This window comes from Heptranchias perlo, chromosome 21, assembly GCF_035084215.1.
Source record: "Heptranchias perlo isolate sHepPer1 chromosome 21, sHepPer1.hap1, whole genome shotgun sequence".
NCBI classification, from domain to species: Eukaryota; Metazoa; Chordata; class Chondrichthyes; order Hexanchiformes; family Hexanchidae; genus Heptranchias; species Heptranchias perlo.
The window spans coordinates 17,814,353-17,824,220 of record NC_090345.1 but is presented as its reverse complement, the minus strand read 5'-3'; the positions used below and the strand labels follow the sequence as shown (position 1 = coordinate 17,824,220).

The 9,868-nt window shown below is 47.8% G+C and overlaps 1 protein-coding gene across 6 annotated transcripts in view; it reads left to right on the top strand.

The window, feature by feature from the left end:
* Positions 1-8,583: 8,583 nt before the first annotated feature.
* atrnl1b (attractin-like 1b) overlaps positions 8,584-9,868 on the top strand; it is a 713,064-nt gene continuing 711,779 nt past the window's right edge. For all 6 annotated transcript variants that reach the window (XM_068002149.1, XM_068002150.1, XM_068002151.1 and 3 more), the window contains exon 1: positions 8,584-8,859. In XM_068002149.1, the coding sequence (XP_067858250.1) occupies positions 8,585-8,859 (275 nt within the window). In that variant the 5' untranslated portion in view covers position 8,584. The remainder of the gene's footprint in view (positions 8,860-9,868) is intronic.

The window sequence follows — 9,868 nt, the reverse complement described above, 5'->3', positions numbered from 1 at the left end:
GAGACTCATAATACAATCAAGGAGAGTCAACATGGTTCTATGAAGGGGCAATCATGTCTGACAAATTTATTAGAGTTCTTTGAGGAAGTAACGGGCAGGGTGGATAAAGGGGAACCAATGGATGCAGTATATTTGGATTTCCAAAAGGCATTCGATAAGGTGCCACATAAAAGATTACTGCATATGATAAGAGCTCATGGTGTTGGGGGTAGTATACTGGCATGGATAGAGGATTGGCTAACGAACAGAAAACAAAGAGTCGGGATAAAAGGGTCATTTTCAAAATGGCAATCTGTAACTAGTGGGGTGCCGCAGGGATCAGTGCAGGAGCCTCAACTATTTACAATATATATCAATGACTTGGATGAAGGAACAGAGTGGCTTGTGGCCAAATTTGCTGATGATACAAAGATAGGTGGAAAAGCAAGTTGCGATGAGGACACAAAGAGCTCGATATTAGGAGGGAGGCGGGTTGGCAGCGGGGGGTCGACTGGGCGCGTGGGTAACACGCCCAGTGAATTCGGGGTGCTCTGCATGCGATCGCAGCCTAATTGAAGGCACTTACCTTGGCTTCCGGGTTTCGCACTGGAAAGCTGCGCAGCGGGCGGACTGCACACCCGCATCATAGGCTGTCAGCTGGAGGAGCCCTATTTAAAGGGGAAGTCCTCCACTGACTGATGCTGCAGAAAATAGGCAAAATTACAGCATGGAGCAGCCCAGGGGGAAGGCTGCTCCCAGTTTTAATGTTGCCTCACTCCAGGTCCTACTGGATGGGGTGAGGAGGAGGGGGAGGACAGAGATCTTCTCCCCGGTGGACGGGAGGAAGTGGCCTGCCTCTGCCACCATGAAGGCCTGGCTCGAGGTGGCAAAGGAGGTCACCAGCATCACCAACATATTACACACCTGCATGCAGTGCAGGAGGCGCTTCAATGACCTAACTAGGTCAGCCGAAGTGAGTACACTTAATCATTCCCCTACACACCGTCTGCCACATCACTGCCCCCACCCCACATCTCCTTCTGCACTGCCAACACTACTCTATCACATCACTCCTCACACCCACTCAAAGCTCATCCTCATCTTATCTGCACTTACTCACCTCACCAGTACTCATCCCACCACTAATACTCAACCCAATCCTCATACAATCTCATGGGTCTATCTCATACTCACCCTCTGATGTATCTCTTTCACGGTCAGCCTCACCCAACCTGCCACTACCTGTGCTGCAGCCACAAGGCATGCATCACATATGTGTAGTAGGAAGCGTAAGGCAAACATGTCGTGAGCATGAAGGGGATGCACAAGGTTGTTTGAGGGTTTGTCATGGTTTTTACTTATATTTGATTTCTGATCAACTCACATAACATATTATATTGTCACCACCACTTTTTTGCAAATCTTGTCTGGTTTGTGCAATAATGCCCTTTCCTGAGGATCACCATGAAGACCCACAACTGATGCCACCCATTGTGTCACTGCAGAGTGGGTGTAGGTGTATTTGCAGGGCTCTTTTGTTCTGACGACTGAGATACGCCGACGATGTCCCCGGTGGCACACTGAAAGGATGCGGAGGAGAAGTTGTTGAGGGCAGTGGTGACTTTGACAGCGACAGGTAAGAAGATGGTGCTCGCGCCAGACGGGAGCAGCTTGGCATGAAGGAGGCTGCAGATGTGTACGACTGCATGTCGAGTGAACCTGAGCCTCCGTGTGCACTGCTGCTCAGAGAGGTCCAGGAAGCTGAGCCTCGGTCTGTAGACCCTGTGGCAAGGGTAGTGCCTTCTGCGACACATCTCTCTCTGCGGTTGCCCTCCCTCCTGCTGTGCAGGTGGATATGTCACAGCACTGTGTTGTGGAGCTCCACGTGTCAGAGGTGGACGGTGTGGCCAGCGAGGCTGGTGATGCTGTTTCTCCTCCGAGGAGGTCATGACTGCATCTACGACGGCCCCCATCCGGAAGATGTACGTTTGAGGGGGTCTGCAAGGTAGGTAAATGTGTCTGTACACCAGGGTTGAAGTTGCAAGTTTGTGAATTTTATTGTTAGGAGGAGGGTGTTGGAGGCCAAACTTTGTCCAAAGTGATAGAGTGGCCTCCTGCAATAAGTGAGGGTCTCCCCCCCCCCCCACCTGTCAAATGGACCTTTGCAGCTGCCACAGGCTGGTGGCTGCAACACGTCCATTTCAACTGGGAGTGTTTCCCCCAGTAGGGGAAACACTCTCAGTTTAGTTGAAAATCCCACCCCTGCTAAAATATCCTAAAAATCAGGTCTGCTAACGACCTGAACTATCACGTTAATTGCCTTAAGTGGGATCCCGCCGGCTTTAATTGCCTGCGGAAGTCCCGCATGCGGGGGCTGCGCCCGTATCTAAGCGCGTCACTGGGGAACCCGGAAGTGGGCAGGTTGGAGCCGGGCTTGGGAATCACCAATTTTCGGAGCCCCCCCCACCACGAACCCACCCGCTCGGATGTCCAAAAATCGAGCCCAACGTGTCTGCAAAGGGATATTGACAGGTTAAGCGAACGGGCAAAAATTTGGCAGATGGAATATAATGTGAAGTCATCCACTTTGGGAGGAAAAATAAAAAAGCAAAATATTATTTGAATGGAGAAATAGTACAAAATGCTGCAGTGCAGAGGAATCTGGGGGCTCGATTTTGGGATCGTGTTTCCGGCGGGTTCCCAGCGGGGTGGCCCCGAAAATCCCGATATCCGGTCACGTGACCGGATCGCGACGAAATCCCGGCCACTTCCGGGTACCGCGCTGACGTGCGGGGCTGCGCGCGCAAGCCCCGCTGGTGGGAATCCCGCAGGCAATTAAAGCCAGCGGGGTTCCACTTGAGAGTACTTACCTTGCTCGTTGTGGTCAGTTAATGAGCTGAAGCAGCTGTCAAAAGAGGAAGTGTGGGATTTTCGGTTCAAGGCAGTGAGTTTCCCACACTGGGGGAAACAGTCCCTCCTCAACCAGGCGTGTTGCAGCCAGCAGCCTGTGGCAGGTGCCAAGGTGCGCTCCACGGGGGAGAGCCCTCACCCACGCAGGAGGCCACCGCGTCACATAGGGCAACCCCTGCCCTCCACCACCCCCCGCTAAGCCAGAGGACAGACCGACACGAAACCGCAGCCCCAGTCCGAGGAACCACCCACCTACCCTGCACAACCCCTCAGACCAACACCTGCCAGATGGGTGGTGTGTGGACACCCTCGGAGGATGAAGAGCATGACCAGCCCCAGCAGCCTCGCAGTCCACGCTGTCCGCCGCAGAGACGTGGATCCCCCCAACACGGTGTTGTTGCACGCCCACCTGCACAGCAGGAGGGAGGGCTACCGCAGAGAGAGACGCATCGCAGAGGGCACTACCCTCGCCACAGGGTCCACAGACCGAGGCGCAGCTCCCCGGACCTCTCCGAGCAGCAGTGCACAGGGAGGCGCAGATTCGCTCGACATGTAGTCGTGGAGATCTGCAGCCTCTTTCATGCCGAGCTGCTCCTGGCTGGCCCCAGCACCAACTGCTTACCTGTCGCTGTCAAAGTCACCACTGCCCTCCACACCTTCTCCTCCACATCCTTCCAGGGTGCAGCCGGGTACACCGCCGATGTCTCTCAGTCGTCTGCGCGGACGAGCCCTGCAAATACACCTGCACCTACTCTGCAGTAACACGATGGGTGGCATCAGTGGTGGGTCCTTATAGTGATACCCAGGAGCGGCCATTATTGGACACAACGGACAGGATTCGCGGAGACATGGCAGTGGTGGTGTCAATATAATGTGTGCTGTTTGTTGCTCTGAAATTCAATGTAGGTAACACCCATGACAAACCCTCAGACACCCTTGTGCACCCCCTTCATGCTGATGACACGTTTGCCTTACGCTGCCTACTGCACATATGTGATGCATGCCCTGTGGCTGCAGCACAGGTGGTGGCAGGTTGAGTGAGGCTGGCCGTGAGGGAGATGCACGGGAGGGTGAGTATGGGATGGAGCAATGAGATTGTATGAGGATTGGGTTGCGTGTTAGTGGCAGGATGAGTACTGGCGAGGTGAGTAGGTGGAGGTAAGATGAGGATGGGGTTTGAGTGGGTATGAAGGGTGATGTGACAGAATAGTGTTGGCGGTGCCGAAGGAGATGTGGGGTGGGGGCAGTGTTGTGGCAGACGGAGTGTAGGGGAAAGACTTCATGTTCTCACTGCGGCTGACCTACTGCGGTCATTGCAGCGCCTCCTGCACTGTATGCAGGTGGGCCATATGTTGGTGGCGCAGGTGATCCCCTCTGCCACCTCGAGCCAGGCCTTCTTGGTGGCAGAGGCAGGCCGCTTCCTCCCGCCCGCTGGGGGGAAGATCTGTGTCCTCCCCCTCCTCCTCACCCCATCTGATGATACCTGGGGTGAGGCATCATTAAACTGGGAGCAGCCTTCCCCCTGGGCTGTTCCATGCTGTAATTTGTTCCATTGGTTGCAGCATCTGTCAGTGGAGGACTGCCCCTTTAACTAGAGAGCCTCCAGCTGACAGATCGTACTGCGCATGCGCAGCCCGACCGACGCGCAGGCCAGCGCCGTGGACCCCGGAGGAGCAGGTAATTGATTCCTATTAGTGGGTTGCCTGCTACGATCGCGTGGGCAACCCACTAATTTCGCCGAGCGTGTTGACCACGCTCCCAGAGGACCACCCGCTGGGAACCCGCAGGCCTGCTAAATTCGAGCCCTGGGTGTCCTCATACATGAAACACAAAATTCAACATACAGGTGCAGCAGGTAATCCGGAAGGCAAACAGAATATTGACCTTTATTCCGAGGATGATGGAGTATAAAAGCAGGGAAGTCATGCTATAACTGTACAGGGTGCTGGTGAGACCACACCTGGAGTACCGCATACAGTTCTGGTGCCCTTATTTAAGGAAAGACATACTTGCATTGGAGGCAGCTCAGAGAAGGTTCACTAGTTTGATTCCGGGTATGGAAGGGTTGTCTAATGAGGAAAAATTGAATAGGTTGGGTCTATGCTCATTGGAGTTTAGAAGAATGAGAGGAGATCTTATTGAAACATACAAGATTCTGAGGGGACTCGATAGGGTAGATGCTGAGAGGATGTTACCCCTCATGGGGGAATCTCAAACTAGGGGGCATACTCTCAGAATAAGGGGTCACCTGTTTAAGATGGAAATGAGGAGGAATTTCTTCTCCCAGAGTGTCGTGAATCTTTGGAGTTCTTTACCCCAACAAGCTTTGGAGGCTGAGTCATTGAATACATTCAAGGCTGAGTTAGACAAATTTTTGATCAGCAAGGGAATCAAAGGATATGGGGAAAGGGCGGGAAAGTGGAGTTGAGGTAAAAATCAGATCAGACATGATCTCATTAAATGGCGGAGCAGGCTCAAGGTGCCCGAATGGCCTACTCCTACTCCTACCTCTTATGGCACTACTTTCATCAACCCTCTCCATTATTTCATTGAAGAACTCAATCAAGTTAGTCAGACAAGATTTGCCTTTAATAAATCCGCAATGGTTGTCATTTATTAATCCATGTTCTTCCAAGTGACAATTAATTTTGTCTAGCATTATTGTCTCTAGAAGTTTCCCCACCACCGCTGTTAGGCTGACTGGCCGATAGTTACCTGGTTTATCTCTCTCCCCTTTTTTGGACTGGGGCGTAACGTTTGCAACTCTTCAGTCTTTTGGCACCATTCCCATACCCAAAGAGGATTGAAAGATTGTGGCTAGAGCTTCCGCTATTTCCACCCTTCCTTCAGTAATCTCGGATGCATCCCATCGGGACTGGGTGACTTTTCTACCTTGAGCACTGCCAATCGTTTTAGTACCTCCTCTTTATCTATTTTTTATCCTATCCAATTTCTCTACCTGCTCTTCCTTTATTGTAACAATGGCAGCATTTTCTTCTTTCGTGAAGACAGATGCAAAGTACTTATTTCGTAATTCAGCCATGCCCTCTGCCTCCACAAGAAAATTTCCTTTTTTGTACTTAATCAGCATCACTTTTCCTTTGACTAGTATTTCAGACCTCTCAAAGTCTAAAATTACAACTGCACCCCAGAAATTAATAATATGAATGTCTTTTAATACTTTGATTAATATTTTTACTATCTCCGGGCCAGGTTCCTATCCACCACCCTTCATAAACTTCAGCTCTTGCAAACACTGCTGCCCGTATCCTATCATGCACCAAGTCCTGCTCACCCATCACCTTTCCTTATTGACTTACATTGGCTCCCAGTCCCCCAATGCCTCAAATTTAAAATTCTTATCCTGGTGTTTAAATCCCTTCATGGTCTCACCCCATCCTCTCTATGTAACCTTCTCCAGCCCTACAATCCTCTGAGAAGACTGTGTTCCTCATCTCTGGCCTCTTCTGTGTCCCCCACTTCCTTTTCCTTGTCCTTGGTGGCTGTGCCTTCAGCCATCTAGACCTTACATGCTGCAATTTCCTCCCTAAACCTCTCTGCCTCTACACTTTCCTCACTTCCTTTCAGACCCTCATTGAAACCCACCTCTTTTACCAATCTTTTAGTCATCCTTCCTGATATCTCCATCTTAGGTTCAGCATCAATTTTTGCCTGATTATACTTCTGTGAAGTGCTTTGGGACATTTTTTCTATGTTATTGGTGTTATATAAATGCACAATGTTGTTGAACATGTGCAATGTGCATAATCTCCGACCACAAAGTTGTAGGATTTTCTCATAGCTGTTTGTCATGTGAGAAGATTTCTGATTTCCTTCCAAATGATTCCAAAAAGACTGAAATACAAATTTTAAATTTTCTTCTTCAGATATTGTTTACATTTTAACTATTATCTCTGGCTCAATTAAACTGCTTAAAAATTTACCTCGGAATTAGGCAGACAACAGCTATCCTTTCTCTTATTTATACTTAAAACTAAACAATTAATGAATTAATTTCTATCAGTGGAAAGGCCCTTTCCTCTTCATTTTGGCTTCACATTAATTAAGAATTTTTCTCTTTTCACTCAGACTGAAAAACCTGGAAGATTGTGAAATAATTGAATTTTTAAAATCAAAACCTGAAAAGAATGTAAATCTTGAAATATGAGGGCTTTAAGGTAACATTTGCAATTTTCCAACCAGTAATAAGACAGCTGTGTGTCTGCATCTGTACATGAGAGAGAAAGACAGAGAAAGTTGTGAGTGAGAGTTTGTGTGACCTGTTGCTGCCTGCTCCCATGTTCTATCCATCTGCAAAGCTTTCTGAGCCCAAATGAAAACCGGTTCAGTTCTAGAACAGGAAGGTGATCCACTCTGCCAGGTTACCGCTGAGGTGCTGACACACTGTGGTACCTGGAACCCAGAAGCTCCACTATTGCTACACGAATCATCCAGTAAACCAAACTCTGCACCCCAGTGCTACCAAACTTCATGCCTCCCCTCTGCAGTACCGCAGAAACACCTCTAATGATTCCTACATTACAACAGTGACTACACTTCAAAGGTACTTCATTGGCTGTAAAGTGCTTTGGGACATCCTGAGTCTTTCTTTGATGCTCCCAAAATCTCGCAACGTTCATAATGCTGCTAAACCCTGCAACCCCTGCTCCTTTCACCACTAGGGCTAAACACCACAGCCCTACGTTCAATCAGCTACATGTTGTCTACCATCTTCTTGAGGTTTAAAAAAGGAAGGCATAATCATAATCACAATCTAGGCCACTCATTTATGGCTTTTATGGGAAAATGGCCAGAACTGTGGAATTTGTTCCCCGAAATACCAGTAAGAATCCCTGGATCCCAAGTAATAAAACATTTTATGACTTACTTATCAGTGGTCCTGATAATACATTCCAACATCCCTATTGTTATTTAAAAATACTATTGCGGGTAAATCCTTAAAAAATACACTTGCTTCTCGAATGAAAAAAAGCGAAATCACTCAAGTTGTTTGACAGCTTTAAAAATGAGAATTAAAAGGGGATGTTGCGCCTTTTAAAGAGAGGCGTTTTTTTTTGTTTGCAAAGAGTCGCACATGCGCAACCCGGTGAGCACTGCCCCTTTAATTAGCAGCTTTGTGGCAGCTGAAGGAAGGAAAGAGGAGGGGGGGATTTGGGAGCTGGAGCTGGGCAACCGAGCGCGTGCCCCGGGCTATCGTTCTGGAGTGGAGTGTAAATGAGCTCGTGGCTTTTTCTGCAGAAATACAGAGCGCAGCCTCTCTCCATCAGCTGAAGTTGTTTCTTAAGGTTTTATTTGATTTTTAAAAAAAAATCAGACATAGAATTTTCTCATTATGTGCAGACTTGGACCTCCTGGCTATTACCACTGTCCCAGCGCCTGTGTGTTCTGTTGTTGCTCTCAACACAGCTTCTCTGACTTTTTCAGACGCTTTAAAGCTCGGGACCTAACGCATGGTTTACTTGAAGCCTCTCCAATCTAATTGAGCGGCTTTTCTTATTACTTTAAAAAAAAATAAACACAGAGTCCTCTCCCGTTTGGAGGATCGCGATATTGTTTTATTCAACGCGCAGTCCCGAGGAGTCCCAGCTGGAAGGGGGGGGGGGGTGTGGGTGGTAGGTGTTAGTAGAAGGGGGGGCGGGGGTTTCCGTACAATCTGAATTATATACAGGTTAAAATGGCGGCTGCAAACAGCGGTGGGAACCCGAAAAAAAGACTGAGTTGGAATCAATGCAACTCGAGCAAAGGGTCCTCGGCGGCCCGGGACGGACTGGATACTTGTAGGTACTGTGTCTGCTACGCTTTGCTGTACCTCGTTCTCTCGGCCCGTGTGGGTCTTTGCCGAGAATGCGACAAGGCGACGTGTATCTACGGGAGATGTGTGAATGGGAGCTGCATCTGCAACCAAGGATGGGTCGGCGAGCAGTGTCAACACTGCGGTGGTAGATTCAAGTAAGACGCATTTGATTTAAAAAAAATGTTTCCAATGGAAAAAAAATCGTGGCTCATTCATTCTGTCCAGATGTTTTCTCAGTTAAAAGTGCATTTTCAACATTTGACTTTTTTTTGTTTTGACAATAACCGAGTCAGGTGAACATCATACCCTTCCGCTGGCCATCAGTTAGATTTAAATAATACCATTTTAAGCGATTATTTTCCTTGCAGCAAGGTTGTGATGTCGAGCAGAGTACAGATCTTGGGCAGTCGAACTGCTCGGAGCTCTAATCTAGGAATAACTAAGTAGCATATAGTGCATTCCTGAACTATTTGTAAATTCCAGCGTTGACACTGATACATTATTTCCATTGCAGTAACAAGATTTTACTCTTATCGCCGTGGTGTAAACGCGTCTTACGACAGTTGACATAAGATATTTCATTACAATCCTTCATCTTCAAACTACGTTAACTGTATTCATGATGTGCAAGGCAGATTGTTGAGGCCTTTGCGATATGTGAAATATTGTCAAGTAGCCTTGACGTATCATTTGAAACCTCTCGAACGACATTGAGAAATCAACCGTCTTACAAAGCATCCTGTCTTCGTGTCTCATATCACGCGACTGCAAAGTTTATTGTAGTTTTTTTTTCTTGGAATGGCGTTTGCTTTTGATAATTCATTACATCGGGTTCCTCTGTTATGTTTTTCTTTGCATACTGCATCTACAAATGATTGGTTTACCTAATAATAAATAACATCCCTTTTTAATTTGGCGAAAAGATCTCATCCCTTAACAATTGGTTTTTGTATTTTTTTCACAACAATGAACTTATTAAAAAATCTAGACTTGGCGATTGTAGTATCGCGCTACATAAGATATTTTAGGAATGAGATGATTAAATGAATTTCCGTGTTGCTATATATAGAAAATACAAGCTTTTTTGTACCATCTAGGACGACTACAATTAAAGTCTACCACTTTCCATTGCTACCCTTTTTCAGCTTAGTTTGTATTGTCCCA